Below are 18,315 nucleotides of genomic sequence, written 5' to 3'. Positions count from 1 at the left end.
ATCACATTAGTACACTCATCATAGTAATTGGAATGCAAATGTGGATAACAGTTTATACTACATTAAAGACATACTAATAACAGAAAAGACAACTGGCAATTGATCAAAGTACCATATATAGAATGTCGGGGATAAAATAGTCTTTTGTCCATCTTACTTTTAAAATCTGTAGCATCAGGGACTACACTACCAATCCCTTGTGAGCCTAGTAACTGCGTCTCAGGAATCAGCTTGGAATTAATGCTTCTGTTTTGCTCCTGGCGATAGAATTTGCAGAGGGACATTATTTTCTAGCATTTATACAGATTACTAATCACTGGAAAGCCTGAAATCGCTTCTTAGCAGCCAGCGTGGAAATAATGCAACTGCTTTGCTCCTGGTGATAGAAGGAGCAGAAGGACATTGGTTCTTGCTTGTCTTTGATTGCACACTATGTATGGGACTTCAGTGAGTGATCTGGTTGCAGTTTTGTTATGAATCTCTTCAGGGCTTTTATGCAGCTTGCCTTTCTAATGGGTCCAAGTGCTATAGGTTCTATCAGGGGAATCTACAAAGAGAAGCCAACAGCAAATGTACTGAACCCATAATATCCAGGTTTATACTACCACTCAGGAAGCAGCATGGAACTAGTGCTATTTTGTTTCTTGTGTGAGAGGAGCTATGTTTAGTCTTAAATATTATAGTCGACACTCTTGTAGCACCCAAGCTAGCCAGCTATAAAACCGTCTTGTACTATCCCCTTGAACATCATGTAATAAGGATCTGTAACCATGGATATACACTTTCCTAGTAACTCTGCAACCAGTTTGGTGGATATAGTTATCCTGGGTCAATGTAGCAATTGTCTCATGTTCATTTTATAACCATCTCATTCTTAAACAAACTGATAAAGTATGCAAGAAGTGTAGTTATTGTCACTGGAGGCAAGACTGTCACAAACATGCACTTATAATACAAAACATGTTGTTAAAAACACACACGTTGCACTCACCACACGCAGGATGGAACAGGCACATAGACCCACATATGCAGAGGCTCTTAAATGTTCATAGGTAAGTACTAGGCTTGCTGCCCTTGGGGGCCATTTTAACCCAAACTCATTTCCCTTTTTATGCTTAAAATAACCTACCCCATTTCATTAGAGATTGGCATTACCCATCCCATGGTCAGTAATTTTATATTACCCCTAATAAGAATAACTGGGATCATACCATTTATAATTTAAAGGGATCGGTGCAGGGCATAAAACATTTAAGAGCTATATCTGTCCATTAGTAGTACAGAGGGTAGTTCTGGGGTACATTTTTAGGCTAGCTCCCTTGACGGACATTTTAAACCTAGCCAGTTTCCCTTTTTGTGCTCAAAATAAACTATTCCATTTGGTTATGTATTGACCTTACCCATCCCATGATCAATAATTATATGAACATATCTGGGATCATACCAGAAATAATTTGAGTGGACCAATGCATGGAATAAAGCCTTTGAAAGCTACCTCTGTCTATTAGTGGTATGGGGGCAGCCCTGGGGTAAATTTTTTATTTCCCATCCATAGATCTATGTTGTGCTTGAATATGGAGAGACATGAGCTTTGTTTCATGTAGATAAGGAGTCTGTCTCAAAGTAACAATATGCTCTGCAAGATAACCTAAGATGCTCTAAACCACTCTATTAATGTTGCAGAAGAGGTTTAGATCCTTAGTCCAAATATTTCTGATGAGATTTGACTTACTGATGTGCAGTAAATCCATCGGTAATAGATCAGAGTATGCGTTGTATGCCAGACACATGGCACCTCTTAGCAGTCTGTAGGATCTTGAGTATAATGAAAGAGATTTGAGTCAGCCCATGTAGGACATGTTGTTTAGGCCTTGTATCCTTTTAGTAAGGTATCTCTATGGGCATTTCATTTGTTGCATGTGTCTGGATATGAGGGCAGTATGTGATTGTCATAAAATTCTAAAACCTCTCATATATTACACTTACAATAAGTATCGTCATCAACACCAAAAGCCCAATACTAAAACAGCACTCAACATGACACATACAGCTACATCTCATTCTGCGTCAACTTGTAAGCCTATAAGGCATACCACCACACAGCCCAATGTATGGTTATAGGAAACTCCTCTGTGAGACACACAGATGTCCACTCATGTGTACAAAGATTGTCATGGTCAGTTGCTTATTAGGGGCTACAATCCTCCAGATCATGCTTTCACTCAGGGTGTTAAACCACAAACACTGGCATGACTCAGTTATATTCATTGTGGGTGTAAATAGCCTGAGATATACTTCCCTGGACTATATGAAGAAATACATGATTTATCTCTTAGACTATGTCTTCCAGGCTTATATGAGCCTAGCACTGATCAGCATTCTACCCTCTCCAAGGATGATGCCACAATACAAACTGAAGATAACTGACTTTACTAATTAGTTTAATTTTTCATGTCATTTGAAGGGGTACAATATTTATCAGCCTAGGAGGATATAGTTGACAGACCCCGCTGCTTTGCCAGGGATGGTATGCACCTCTCCCTTCCTAGGCTTTTAAATATTGGATAAAACCTTGCCCACTCCAAGAGTGCCTTTTTTAGGCATTGTTAACTGTTGAACCTTCCAACAAAGCAAAACCAACAGAAGAAAATCGAAAACTGTTACTCTTCAATGCCAGGAGAATAAACAAGAAACACCACTTACTATAAGCTCTCCTCATCTGAGAATGCAGACATCTGTTCGGTCACTGAGACATGGTTTAAATCTGTGGAGAGCACCCTGGCAGTGCAGGGTTATAATGCCTTCCACACACTTAGACTAGCTATTGCACAGGAAGGGGCAAAAGGTGGAGATGTCTCAATTTACATCAAAAACAAACTTACTTCAAGACTGACTAAACAGTATGACATGCTTGGGCTTCTCCACATCCAGACTAGAATACGCAAACTCTCATATTATATCCCTGCAAGTCATATGTCCCACTCTATGACTCAGGAAACCTGTAACACTTAAATGAAATGGAGACACTTCCCATTCAATTCAACACTATATTCATGAACAGCTTTTAACTACCAGACAATAAACTGGGAATCTTACATGACCCAAAACATGCAAGCCCAGGGATTCCTGTACTTTGTAAAGACAAGCTAGTCCATGACCTCATCATCAAAAACATGGGAGAACATTGCATCTTTCTATTGTAATGTCCTCACTAGTCAGATTGGACCATAGAGCTAGGCACCCTGGAAAAAAAATTCAATCCCCCTCAAACCCAGAGAACACCAATGCTTATGTTGTATCCAAGCATCAATAGGTTATATTACAAAAGGAAAAAAAAACATGTAAAAAATTAGGAAGTGCTATACCCAGCAAGGTAAAAGCTCCCTCATCAATCTAAATAAGCTCTCAGGGGGATAATCAATTCTACCACAGTCAAGTTTGTGATAAAAATATCTTTCCAGGCCAATGGCAGTTATAAAGCATTCTTCAGCTATTTCTACAACCTCAAAGGAAATAGACAACAATATGCAAAACTAATTGTAAATGGAGTAATCTGCAGTATACTGAGCCAGAAGATACAGAAAATCTAGTTATCAACAAATTTAGCTCTAGTTTTACCACCTCTTCCTCACAAAACCCCTCAGGAAATACTTTTCACTACATTCTTCCAACTATCAGTAGGTTAGAGGCCCTCAAGCACTTTCCAGTGCCAAGAACTCAGCATTGATGGCTCCAATAATATTCCAGGATGCATCCTCAATAGCAAGAAACATGTTCTGTCAAGACTACCAGAATCACTGCTTAACCACGGCTTTCAGGCTGGTTTTGTGTTGTGAGTGGAGGACTGCATCTGTCAGCCCTCTGAACAAGGGTGGGCTTTCTGTGGAACCATGAAACTACAGACCCATAAGTATGACTAGTCGCATATGCAAAGCCCTAGAAAAATGATTATGTAAATGATAAACAATGACGCAAGAAACTTTGAGACACTGGATTCAACCCAGGTTGGTTTTGTCAAGGGCAGGTCATGCCTACTCAACCTGATGGACTTCTTCAAGAAAGTCATCAAAGCAATTTAAGAGGGCAAAATGGTGCAAACTGCCTACCCTGACCAGAACAAAATGTTCAGCACAATACTCCATGTGGGTATTCTAGACAAACTCAAAAAATTAGGAATAAACACCTTTGTCACCCACTGGATAGCTGCTGGCTTACAGATAGGACCCAATAAAGTTAGGACAGGGCAGTACACCTGCACAAAGAAGCAGGTCACTAGTGGGGTCCCTCAAGGCTCAGTGCTGGATGCTTCTCCAAGTGAAGAAGAGTTCTTCCCTAACACAATTCAAGCATAACTTAGACCACTGGATGGGGAATCAGAAATTTACCCTGGTCTGGCACCTCTGTTTCTAGTAAACAGAGGCAGCCTATAAATGCTTAACTAGCCCAGTGCAGTTATTCAGACTTATAACAAAATCTGGGAAGCATGGCTAGGCTTATAAATGTGCCCCTGGGGTTGTTAATCTATTAATCATCTATGAACAAGAGCATGCAGGTTACGTTCTGCTTTGAGGCGCTCAGTATGTCAGGTTGTAGAGCACAGAAGTATGCCCTAAAATCTAATATAGCTCCATAGTATTTTTTTTTATATCAAGTCCCTCTTGTTCTACCCTGTCCACGTAGACTTTACTTATTATTTTCTGTTACATCAGCACTGTGTCAACTCATGTAAACACCGGCACAAACAGTTTAAATGATTCCTAAAAACGATAAAATCAAAATTATTATTTATTGTCTCTTTAATTTGATATTCACATATTTCTCTCTCTCCTGTTCTTAACCCTGACAATGCTTGTCCCTCACCCAATATCTTCATTTGAAATGTTATGTTCTTCAGGCACAGTGGACATACTTTTTATCTTTTATTTTTTAATTTCACTTATATACTTGTTTTATGTATGTATGTATCACGGAAAATGTATTATACATTTTCCTGCTTTCCCTTTTGTGGCATACGCCACTACTCCTCCTCCTCTTGATTCATTTTGATTTTTGGTGTCCTCAGTTTTTCTATTGATTACGCATTGTTCTGTCTCCTACTTTGCTATGACCTCTGATGTACTTTCTTGTTTGTTTTACATTTCTTTTTTATTATGTGCAAAATAAAGAATGTTTTAATATTTTTTTTCTCATTTCACTCTTCAAACAATTATTACATGCACACCCCTTTAATTCATCTGAACTATTACAGCTTTCAACACATCACTTGCCATACCTGTCAACTGTCCAGATTTCTGCAGATGTCCAGAGATTTTGCCTCATATTTTTGGTCTGTGCCTCATAAAATTAGTGGTTTACTGGCAAATAATTGAGGACTGCAGTCATTTAAATTATAACATACATTTGAATTTTAGACTTCATATCCTTCAGAAAATGCATGTCAACTCAAAACATGTTATTCTAAAAGCTTTCTAAGTTTATAATAGCAATATTTAAAATTTGTCCCTGATTTTGCATGTTTGCCCCCAGTATTATGGCTTTGTCCATATTTCTTGCTGAAAGAGGTTGACAGGTATGCAACATTTCACTTTGTTGCTATCTATTTTCTATGTACTTCAGTAATGTATTTAAGACATCTCCTTTGCTGGCCAGAAAACAGAGATAACCACCATCCTTTTCAGCAGTAATGGAAATAGATGTTCAATTAACCCATATTTTTCCCACACAATTCACATTTTTCTTTCATTCTCCATTTTAATATCCATCTTCATCAATCATTGACCAAGAATTTTTCATTATACTGCATTTCTTCACCTTCTTCTTCTTATACTGGTCCAAACCTTAGAGTAGCAGTAATGCACCTCACTACACTATTGAACTCTGGCTTCACATTAACATTTCTACCATGATATTTAATTTTGCCTTTCTATAGACTTCTGACTTTAGGAAAATTATCTCTTAAATGTCTTCCCTTATACATCATAGTTAGAAGCTGATATTATCTTTTTACACAACTCTGCACAAAAACAACCTGTTGGACAAGATCAGCAATTCTGCAGTAAAAAACATAACATACTATATATGCTTGTTAAGACGTGTGAATCTTCTTTCAGCTGAACTTCTGATCATGTACACAGATTTTCTTACTTCCTTTCCATTTTCATTCTTTCTTCACTGTTCTCTTACGCTCTTGATCTCTTCCCACAATGCATAGCTGTTTATGTATTGTGCTGAGACCCAAGATCCAACTTCTAGCTTTCCCCATCCAGGAGTCATGACCACCAAGTCAGATAGCACTCCAGATTGACCAACTCTAGCCACGTGCTTCCACGTATTCTAGGCTTTTGTCTTCTGTAACCTCCTCCATGTTCACACCTTACCCATTTTCTGATAGCATGGTAATCATATGCATAGACTGCCTCAATTTACAAATTGTATTTCTTTGTTGCACCTTCATTTATGACTCATCTTCAACTTATTTCACCCCAGTAGCAAATCCACACATAAGTGTACATGCTTAGAATTGTCCCTTTTCCACCACAAAACAATCCACAGTATCCTACTTTTCATTAATAACAGTAATGATCTCAATCTGAGATATATGTCTCCTTCTCTGTAGTGTCTGTCTCAATGTCCTAAATTCCCCATCCTACAAATATAGTAGATTGTTTTCTAAGATCCTGGCCACATTTTCCCATTTAGTATAAACAACACCACCACAGGTCCCCCCCCCCCAAATAAAAAAAACAGGATATTGGGCCAGTGGAATCTATCCAGTCAAAAAACTAATTAAATAAATACTAATAAAACTGAAAACATGCTAGTTTATTTATTATTTTATGTATTATTTATTTACATTTGTTGACCGGGAATGTCCGACTGGACTTAGGCCCATTTTCAGTGGAGGCCCGGGGAGAAAAGCTCCACAGTTAAAATAAACAGACAGTAGTTACATTGGATTACATAGTGATTAACAATTTAACATAGCAATTACTTACAACATATTTACAGATGAAGAACATAGTACTTCAGTAGACAACTAGAATCTTTATCTGTGAAGTACATAACAGACATTAACAAATGTTACAATCAGAAGTTCCTGCTGTATAATAAGTACTAGGCTTATGAGCATCTGAACTTGCTATAATCAAGGTAGTTAGTGGAGTGGAAAGAAAGGTAGTGGTTGGATGGGGTGGGTGATATTAGAGTGGGAGTTGCAAGGGCATAGCCAGCATGTTTTTAGGTGCGCTTTTAGTAAAGTTTTGAAGTGGGTGCATGATGGTACGGAGGTAATTGTGGGTGGAAGGGAGTTCCATAATTTGGCTATGGTGCAAGAGAATAGTGCTTCACCAGCAGAGTTATTGGATTTAGTAATCTGCAAGTGATTTTTGTTGCTGGATCTTAGTGGTCTGGTGGTGCGATAGGGTTGGAGTAGATTCTGGAGGGATGGGACATTTAGAGGATGGTTTACTAGTTTGTGGGTGAGTGAGAGTTGATATCACTGAAGGAGGTGAGGGAGTTCAAGCCAGCCCAGTTCAGAAAGTGAGAGACAGTGGTGACTATGGTAGGATGCCCCTGTGACGAATTTGGCGATTTTGTTGTAGCAGTTCTCTAGCTTGTTTAGATTGCATTGCCTTAGGTTGGTATATATTGGAGAGGCATAAAGTAGGGTGGAGATAAGGTGGGAATGTGCTATTGAAACCTTTGCTGCTTTGGTGAGAAGTTGCTTATTTTTGTACAATGCTCCTAGTTTTTTGTGGACTTTTTTTATGGTCATGGATATGTGAATGTCAAATTTTAGTTTATTGTCTATTTCCACTCCTAGAAATTTGGTGTGTTCAGTTGGGTATATATTGGTGTTGTCTTTTGCTGTGATGTTAAAGTGAGAGTTGTTTTGAGTATGTTTGGTGGGTTGGAAGATGAGTAGTTTAGTTTTGTTTGGGTTGAGTATTAATTGGGCATCGGATAACCAAGTTTCAACAGAGGAAAAGGCTTCCTGTGTGACTTTTTGCAGTTTGGGTAGGGACTGGGCTGAGCAGATGATGGTTGAGTCATCTGTGTATTTTATGAGTGTGCCATGTTTGGTGGCAGAGGCTAGATTATTGGTGTAAACAGAGAAGAGTAGGGGTCCAAGGATGGATCCTTGGAAACCCCTATGGAGACAGGTAGTTGGGGAGATATGTCATTCTGCCATACAATGGATTGCTGGCGGTCAGACAGGTAACTCTGAAACCAGTTGGTGACTGATTGTGAGAAGGATAGGTTATTGAGGACAGAGATAAGTTGTTTGTGTGGGACCATGTCAAATGCTTTAGCTAGGTCTAGGAAAGTAGTAGAGGAGAGATAGCCATTGTTTTTATGCTGAAGGATAGTGTTAGTAAAGGAGAGTAAGGCAGTAATGGTGCTATGATTTGGTCGGAAACCATGCTGAGTATTGGAAAGGAGGTTGTTAGTAAGGAGGTAGTGTGAGACCTGAGAATGTATGCATCTCTCTAGTATTTTGGAGAGTGGAGAGAGAATAGCTATTATGACATAGAGAAGAATGTCATGCGTCTATGCAACGGAGATCCATAGCTTACCAGCCTAGGGCATTCTCTTTGTAATATTTATGTGAAAAGTTAACAAGACATATATTAGAATTATGTACATCAGGAGACTTAAACAGTGAACACTGCAAGTAATGAAGATAAAAGGAGTGAAAAAACAGTAATCAGAATTCAGAAGAGGGGTCTGCCATATCAGGCGACAGAGAGTAAGGCTTAACTTCAGTGTGATATGCTAGGCTTATAGCAGGCTTAAATCAAATATGAAATAGTGAATAGGAACATAGTTTTGGACATTACATATAAAACCAGAGGGGGGGTATAAATGTTAAATTAACAATGCCTAACTCAAATAAGAGAACAGAATAGATGACTGCATACTGTAGACAGCAGGCTTCTAAACACACTGGTCTAACATCTCTGGAGATCTTTAAGGAGCATGTTGGGTATATTATATAGGAACAGAAAGTATGAGATAATGACAGGGATAACCTGAAAGGATTTACATCACGTAGTTCAAAAGCAATAAAACCTGCAGCTGTAGGTTTTGTATTCATAGATGATGTCATAAGACACTTGTGCACTGCAGAGTTCAACTCACTCATAGTTTGTGATGACATTCATCCCATCTGTCAGTTTTGTTATCTAAAAATAACTTCAAGAGTAGATAGCAGGCTTTATCATTTTAATCTCCGAAGAATAGAAAATAGCAAATGTTATTCTGGAAACTAAAATAGTTTTGGAAGTCATTTTGTTTGAAATTGCCCTTGTGGAATTTCTTATCTCAAGAGATCAGTGGGTTACCTTCCTAGAGCAATCATTAAAATTCCTTTGTTCACAGCCAGAAACCCTAGGAATAAACATATAGCTTGTGTCTAGAAATACCAAGAAAACTAAAAATGCAGCTGAATGAGTAGTTTCTTAAAATTTCATCTGCATTGGCTAGTCATACCTGCTGGTAATTATTTTTCATAAATTTTACTATAATATAGGACAGGAAAAGGATGCTTGAATTGCAGACTGCTCTAGTAATACTGATGATATGTGAAGTTTTAAAAATATCACATGTTTAGGGAATATGTGTCATCTTTGCCATCACGAACTGCAGTGTTATTTTCTTTTGTGTCACTATTATATGTTAAAGCACGACTCTGTAACTTAGTTTTCCCATTTGCATTTATTTAAACCTTTCTTGCTATGTATGTGCATGTGCAACTCTTGCTTGTTGTTGCGGCCTTTATTTATTTATTTATATTTGATTTGCAGGGAAGGCACTGATTTCAATGGACCTTTTTCAGGCTCAGCTTGGGAGCAGTGTTTGGCTAAGTGGCTTGCTCAGAGTCACACAGTTAGGCAATGGAGGTCAAAAGAATCAAACTTTGTACCACTGAACCAGCCAAAATAGCTGGTTATCCACTCCTTAATGCTCTATGGCAACTGTCAGACAGTATGAACCACTGTATGAGCTAAATAAGGCACTGCTATGTTAATGTTATCTTCAAGTGGCTTGTCTGTAGTGTTTCTTTAGCCCATATGAGATACTACTTCCAGAAATGGATCTAATCTCATATCAGGGACCATCATTGCATTAGTTTATATGGGTCATTGTTTCTTGAACAATTGCCCATAATGTTGTTTAAATAAAACTTCTTGACAAAAAATACTATGGTGTCAGTGTAAAACAGAAGCACGTCCACATACCAGAGGAGGTCTGTGTCGTAAATCTTTCTGTTATGCTAGCCTTCAGTAACATATTGAGCTGGTTCACTTGAAATGAATGTCCTATAAGGGTCATTTAGGGTAGCTGTTTATCACTGCTTCATACATCACAGGAAAGATTTTTCTGAAGACTACAAGTTATTGTTTGTCAGATCACAAGATGGTTTCAGTGCTCTTTCTTGTCAGCAACTGTCTAGTCTCTGGCCATTTTCCATCTTTAACACTCTGCGTACACATTTGTGTATCTTTATACATGCCTTGTTCAACTGCAAATATACGTATAGCCTTTTGATGCCTTCTTGCTTTTACTCTTCATACATTACCATCTGCTAACTATACTTATCGAAAGTTTAATAATGCCGTTTTCACTTATTCCCTTTTAATAAAGTCAACTGCTTTCAGTTTAATTGTATATTCTTTTTTTTCCATGTAGGATATTTTTATGCCTTCTTACTCAATTGGGCATGTCTTTCTTAAACATTTTGACCCACCTGTCCCAGCTTTCTAATGTAGCCAGCGCTATGTTCATGTTATCTTCAAGCGTAGTCTTTCTTCATTCCATAGGTGATATTGCTTCCAATAATGGATCCAGACTAATGCTTGGGGACCATCATTGTTTCATTTCAGTTACATCACCATCCTTGTGAATCTGAATATAATTATACTTAGAATAAGTAAGATAAAAAATGACTAACATAATAAGACAATGACCTCACTTGATAACATTCCATTCTAGTTTTGTCATAATACAAACACTATAGATTGCTAAACAGTACCACGGTAAGGCTAATGTCTGCAAAGCAATGTCAAGGACAAGGTTATACAAGAAACAATAGAATTAAACATCTGTAAGGATATAGTTTTGGTAAAGTGAGTAGCAGTTTATCAAGTATTGCATGGAGATGTAAGAATTAGTAAAAATTACTAAAGGTTTCTATTTTCTTAGAAATTAATATTTATTTTTACTAAGTCTAAATATATAGAATGGAAAATATTTAATGACTTTGAAATTAAGTCATATATATTACCTGCATGTGGATTTTAATATATATAAGAAGAAAAGTTTAAAAACATCCATCAACACTTTAACACTATTTACTGTGTTTTCTCTTTCTTCCTATGATTCCAGGTCCTGTATTTGCTGGGGGGTATGCTTCTATCCATGGCCCTGCAGCTTGATCGACATGGACTGTGGAACCTCTTGGGGCCAAGCCTATTTGCCTTGGGAATAATGGCAATTGCATGGGTAAGGAGATCAACTTGTATTTGCATAACATAGTCCAGGTAAAATGCATCATTTTACACACTGTTGGTAAACAAATTTCACTGCACAATAAGGTTTCCTGCACCTCTAGTCTAAATCAACTGCATATCACTACTTGTCCAAAGCTATTTGGTTTTAGCAGAAAGTATGTAGCTTATGATATGGTTCCCATATCATGGCAAAAACTGCCATAACTATCTTGCTGTAGTTCTTCTTTGATACTGTTTGTAGTTCACCAGGAATAGATAATGAAATTAATTAATTTGTGGCATTGGGATAACTTCAGTTTTAGGTCGATGTATTGCGCCCTCCTAACATTACATCATCTCCACAGGGTGGAGCTAGATTTCACTTTCAACATTTTTGAGCAGGACCGAGGAGAGCCCTGCGATGCTACTCCAAACTTTATGTTAGCCAATCATTAGCTCCACCTCAAAGATATAGAACCTTCCCAGACTATCCAGAATTTTTATTTTTACTTTACCCACCCAACCCAAACTTTAAAATTAGAATGACACTATATGTGTCCAGTCTTCCAGTATCAAAACAAAGATGAGACATGTATTATCTCTCACTATGCAAATCAGTTCAGACGTGCATTTCTGAACAGATTTGCACACTAGCTATTGCGCAGTATAATAAAATTATAAAATAGTAAAGTACGTAAAAAAATAAGCAATTATTCAAAACACCCCATATGTTAATATTTTTACTTATAGTATAATGAATCTGCAACTCATAAACTTAAAAAATAGAGAAACACTGACGTTATTACAGTGTGTAATTTCCTACAGATTAAAGACAAATTAACTTTGGATGGAGGGACTTTTGTGTTAAAATTCATTAACAAATATATCATTGTTTTAATATGCTTTGATATTCAGAATATGCAGATGTCAATTTTATAATTGCAATAAGGCAGGTCCTACTAGATAATTCTCACAGCTGGAAAGATGAGATCAGGAGTCAATAAGAGACCATAAAGAAGTTGACTATTAACAAATAGGCCAACAACCTCTAACTTTTTTGTTAAACAAGTATAGCAGCATGCTTTGACTTGTAAGGACGTTTTCTTCAAAATATGCTAGAATTATTTGGAAGCTGAATCACTACTACTGTTACCTCACATATATGAAATTAAATTTGAATTATATTTTCATCTTGAAATAATAATTAAACAAATAAAAGTACAACAATGCAAAGACATACTTTACTGTCTTCATGATTATTGTATCAGACTGTAAGAAGAGAGACCATCTAAGTTCCTCATAACTAAAGTTTAAGCACTTAGGACTCATCTTACTTGTAGTATTCGGTTATTCTACATCCTACAGCCCTCTGTCATTTATCTTAATTGTACTATTCTGTTATTGTCCATCACACGACCCTCTGTCATTTTGCAGCCCCAAATGTAACTTTTGCAGAATGATTCTTTATGATGCAATAGTACTGTTATTTATGATTACTTGTTGTCATGTTTGCCTGCCCACACCTACCTCAACCATATATATTGCATTTTATGACCTATAGGGTAATGCTTTTTTCCTTTTTTGCAGTCCATTTTTCTCTATCTACCACCTTATAGCTGAGCATTAGCTGCTAACAGTTCCTTTATTCTTTCACTAGGTCTACCAGACCAGAGGGTGAGGACACTGGTGTAGCTTCATACTGCTGACAGGTAGTGCACACCAAAGACCACCAGCCAGGGGCAGCCTTGAAAGCTCAGCAATGGATGACTTCAGGAGGTGCTTGTGTGCTTCCTATGAGTAACCTCCAAACCAAGAGGTTCATCGTTTGCAATTTGGAGCATACCTGGCTCTTGATACTATTATTGCAAAGAACCTAGACAGCCTCCCTCCCCTGAATGGGAGAGTTGACATTGGCTACTTACTCCCATCCCCCACCACCAAATCCATCCACCGCCCATGATGCTAGTCGAATGTGAGGTGTCCAGGTGCTGTCAGGGTTTTACCCTCTGTGCCATGGAGCCAAAGTTTTTAGTACTGAGCTTTGCAATGAAATGAAAACCTTTTCTCACACATCTCCTTAGAACTGGGTGATTCCTGCAAAATGCCCATTATGGCTACCATCTCAATGGGCATGCTGAAGAAAAAATTACCAACTTTAACTTATATGCCTTCTAAATAGCATGAAGCATGACCTATCATGGCCTCTGGAATTACTATTTAACTATAGCCTCCAAACAGGCTTTGTGCCTCATGAACGGAGAAAGGCAACAGTCATCCCTCTGCACAAAGGTGGGCCATCTTCAGACTCTGGAAACTACAGACTTATAAGTCTTACTAGTCTTATATCTAAAGCCATGGAAAGAATTATCATGGAGATGATCAACAGAGATATAGAAACCTCCAGATACTGGAGCCAACCCAGTTTGGTTTTGTCAAGGGCAGATGATCATACCTACTTAACCTGGTGGACTTCTTTGAGAAGGTCACCAAAGCAATGGATGAGGATAAAACTGTTCACATTGCCTACCTTGACCTGGCTAAGGCATTTGACACAATACCCCACTCAGGCATTGTTGACAAACTCAAGAGGTTACGTACGAACCCATATGTCACTGGATAGCCAACTGGCTCACAGGACCCAGGAAGTTAGAAATGGAGAGTCCACCTATACAAAAAGGCCAGTCACAAGTGGAGTCCCTCAGGGATCAGTCCTTGGACCACTCCTTTTTGAAATTTAATTCTTAGAAGTCAAGGCCAATGTCAGTGGTTTGTGGCTGACTAAATTTGCAGATGATTGCAAATTAGGAGCTGTCATTGAATCTCACACTGACACTAATGTTCTCCAGAAGGGGCTGACACAGACTGGTGTCAGAGCCATGGACTAAAACTAAATGCCAAGAAATGCACACTAGTATCCTTTGTGAAGTCATCCATCACTGGTAACTATCATATTGACAACACACCCCTTAGAGCTGGCCCAGTAGTCAGGGACTTAGGGACGCACATAGATAGTAATCTAGCCTTTGATTATCACATGTCTACAGTGGTGAGGAAATCATTCTATGTTGCACAACTTATAAACAAAGGTATGGCATCTAAGTCCAAGGAAATCATTGTTCCACTGTATTCGGCATTCATCAGATCTATCACTGAATACAATGCGCCCTTTGGTATGTACCTAACCAAGCATATCCAACAACTGGAATGTCCACAGAGGTTCCTCACTAAAAGAATACAGGGTGTACGTAATATGCCCTATGCAGACTGCCTCAAGGCCCTATCCCTGTATTCTGTCTCCTACAGGCTTTTGAGGGGAGATCTATGCCTGGCATACAGGACATTGTTAGACCCCACTCTGGTGGACCTCGTGCATATCCACAAAACAAACAGTAGCAGAATTACCCATTCTAAAGACTTAAATCATATCTGTAATATAAATAGGACCTGCTGCAGAGGTAGGTATGTATCCCAGAGACTACCCTTTATGTGGAACAGGCTTCCCATCCATGTGAAGCAGAGTTCCTCCCTAACCCAATTCAAGTGCACTTTGGGCAATTGGATGGGAAACCAGAATTTCATCCCTGGTTTGGCACCTATGTCTCTAATGCAAACAGGTAACCTGTAAATGGTTCATCTCCCAGGCCCATGCTTACACTTATCAAGGGTATCAGAACTTGTCAAAGATTTGGGATACATGGCTAGGCTTAAAATGGCTGCTGTGGTTGTTAGCTTAGTAAACACCTATGAACCTATATGTTGTTGGACTATCTCTAAGCATTATGTAAGCAGAATGTCTACACTCCATCCAAACATGTCTACATTCTATCCAAACATAATTATTTATGCACCATTTGAATGATTTTAGGAAAATATGGTTGACACATTAAGAAAAGAGTTTACAAGACAGGTTTGATATAGGCAAGAACAGAAAAAAATAAGGCATTTGTGGAAAAAGACATACCAAGTAGTACCTGTAAAAATAAATCTAGAAAATATGAATATACGCTGGTGTGGAGCAGTTGCAGATAAATGTTTTTGTACTGTTTTGGAATTTACACAAGTCACCACCTGCAGTTAGTTTCTAAATATATACCACTTACTCATGCAATACAAAGTGAAGTTAGGAACTGTACCATTGGTGTAATATATATATTGGCTTGCATCTGACCTCTTTGATCTCTTTAGTAAGTCTACTTTGCAACTGTCTGTGAGTTAGAGTTCTTAAAACTTTGAAGAAATGTGCCACCAAAACTTAATTGTATCCCAGCTTTTAGAAACACTGCAAGAGTACAGTCCAGAGGCAGTGAATGATGTCTTCAGTATTAAACGACAAAGAAGATTACTTCGTTCATATATATATATTATGCAAGCTGTCAACTGACAAAACATTCCACAATCACTCTAGTTACACTACAGGGAATAGTCAGTTGCTCCAAGCTGCAATAACAATTATTGACAGGTCTTTTCCATGACAGTGAGTGTACTATTCATTGCAGATGGTTGTGTGGTATGACATGTTGCTTTGTATTTCTAAGTTTTTTTGGAAAACATACAGCTGCAGTTGTTAGCAAAGCTACTAAGATTGTTTAATTACTCAAAGAAAACTAAAACTATGGAAGAGAAATGAAAAGCATGAGAGCATATCTATTCTAATACTATATGCAGAAAAACTCTTGCATTTATTTTGCTTTAACACATATTTTCAAAAAATAATCAACATCTATTCAATACAAACTTAAAATATGTCAGAAAAAAACACACGTAACCTAGCAAAATATTTACAAAGATATGCAATGCAATGCAATCACATAGATAACAGATCAGTTGCAATAAACAATGTAATTTTCTGTCCAATATCCAATAATTAAAATGACTGTAATGTAAATGCAGTATTACTTTCATTTTATTGTTACCTTGCCATTAAATTGCTTTTTCATAAGGCTATGTGTGGGTGTCCAGTTGCCCTAAACTATTAACAACTTACCCTGTATCTTAACCTGAGTCATTTTCCACTGATGTTAATCATGCATACAGCTGCAGTCATAACAGATGGGTTATCCTGCCGTCAGGTGGGTCCTCGGTCGGCCAAATTCCAAAGTCTAGGTCCGGTGTCGGTTGTCGTCGCTTCTTCCCTGACGTCAGTGCGGCAGGGGTATAAAAGAGCCAGCCGACGCCATCTTCTTCAGTCTTTCTTGCCGCGCAGTGCCCGAAGCAGAAGCAGTTCGCAAGTGCCGGTCGGCCAGCTCCTGAGATTTACGAAAATATTTCAGCCGAAGTCTTCTTGAAAGCTAAGTACCCGTTAGAAACTTTTCTTGCCTCAGACCGATGTCAGACAAAGTTAATAATTGCATTTCATGTGGGAAGCAAATACCGCATAAGGATTTCCACTCTTTCTGTATTCCTTGCTTAGGCCCAGACCACGACGTCTCGGCCTGCCATTTTTGTGCTAGATTCAACAAATGCACTATTAAGCATTGAGCGGAGTTCACCCTTCACTATTTTGGTAAAAAATTTAATTACATTATGTCGTCGGATACTCCGACTCCAGTTTTGAGTAAAAGACGTAAAGATAAGGACCGACATACAAGGTCCGTGACTTCTACTGACACCACGCTAAGGCCGACTACCGGTTCTCCGGTTCTCAGCAAGGCGCCTACGCAGCCCCTGAGTACCGATGACACTTCATTACCGGTGTCTTCAGTACCCGAGGTCGCAGGCTCCTCGGTCCCCATTCCAACTACAGATACCGACGCCACTCTTGGCGGGGAAACTCAGAGTTTAGACAGGCTTGCCATTTCTCAAGGTGTCTTCAGGCCTTCCTCCTTCTCTATTAAAGCTTTCAAAAATTCGAAAGCAGCCATGAAATCTAAAAAACAGGGACCTCAGACCCCCTCTCAAGGCCCCATGCCTAAAAAACAGATGCTCAAAATGGCTGAGGATTTGATTACTCTTATCAGGGGTTCTCAACCCCCCTCGGACAAAAGGCCCAGATTAGAGAAAGACTACCCTTCCTCAGATCAAGCCTCTATTACCTCTGAACATTCTGAGTACCAGGACTATGCCTATTCTCCTTTTGAAGACTCTGATGAAGAGGAGTCTATTCCCTCGGTCTCCCCCCCCGAGGACTACTCTTTTGGGGAAACCCTGCATACCTTGAGGGAACACTTTCACTGGGAAGGCCAAGATTACTCAGATTCCAAGAAAAGGCTCAGGGATTTTCTCTTGCTCCCCCAGCATAGGCCCCTGGCTATCCCTCCTGTTATAGATATATTAGATGATGTGTACACAGAAGCCAGCCTCAACTCAGATTCTTTACCTCCAGCTCCTGTTAAACCAGACAGGTATTACCGGGTCCCTGATTCACACCAGTTCCTATACAAACGCCATACTGCTGACCCAGAAACTATTTCACAGGGTCCCAAGGGAATTAAGGCCTCTACTGCTAAAAACCCATTACCTTCAGAGAGAGATTCCAGAGCTTTAGAAAGGTGGGGGAAAAAGGTGTATACCTCGGCCACTTTAACCATGAGGGCATTAAACTGTCAGTTTCATATGTTAAAGTATCAACAGTTTTTGTTATCTCAGTTGAAAAGCAAAATGACACAACCAGAACAACCAGATTTAAAAGAGTTGCAGGATTTGTTGCATGGTGCAGAGCAAGTGGGTAAACATACCTTGCAGTGTGGTTTTGATGCTTTAGAGGCCTCATGTAGAGCTGCTCTTACAGGGTCTGTCATACGTAGACATGCTTGGCTCAAAGAGCAAGCCTTACCAGATCATGTCAAAGCTAAATTACTAGATGCACCTCTTCAAAAAGATGTAT

General features: G+C 38.7%; 1 protein-coding gene across 2 annotated transcripts in view; it reads left to right on the top strand.

The window, feature by feature from the left end:
• The window catches only part of TMEM8B (transmembrane protein 8B), a 2,953,746-nt gene that overhangs the window by 2,806,287 nt on the left and 129,144 nt on the right, over positions 1–18,315 (top strand). For both annotated transcript variants that reach the window (XM_044079042.1, XM_044079038.1), the window contains exon 12: positions 11,389–11,505. In XM_044079042.1, coding sequence (XP_043934977.1) covers positions 11,389–11,505 — 117 coding nt within the window. The remainder of the gene's footprint in view (positions 1–11,388; positions 11,506–18,315) is intronic.

Source organism: Protopterus annectens, chromosome 1.part1, assembly GCF_019279795.1.
Source record: "Protopterus annectens isolate FY-2018-M chromosome 1.part1, PAN1.0, whole genome shotgun sequence".
Lineage (NCBI taxonomy): Eukaryota > Metazoa > Chordata > Ceratodontiformes > Protopteridae > Protopterus > Protopterus annectens.
The sequence above is the reverse complement of the archived record's forward strand: the minus strand, read 5'-3'. Positions and strand labels throughout refer to the sequence as shown.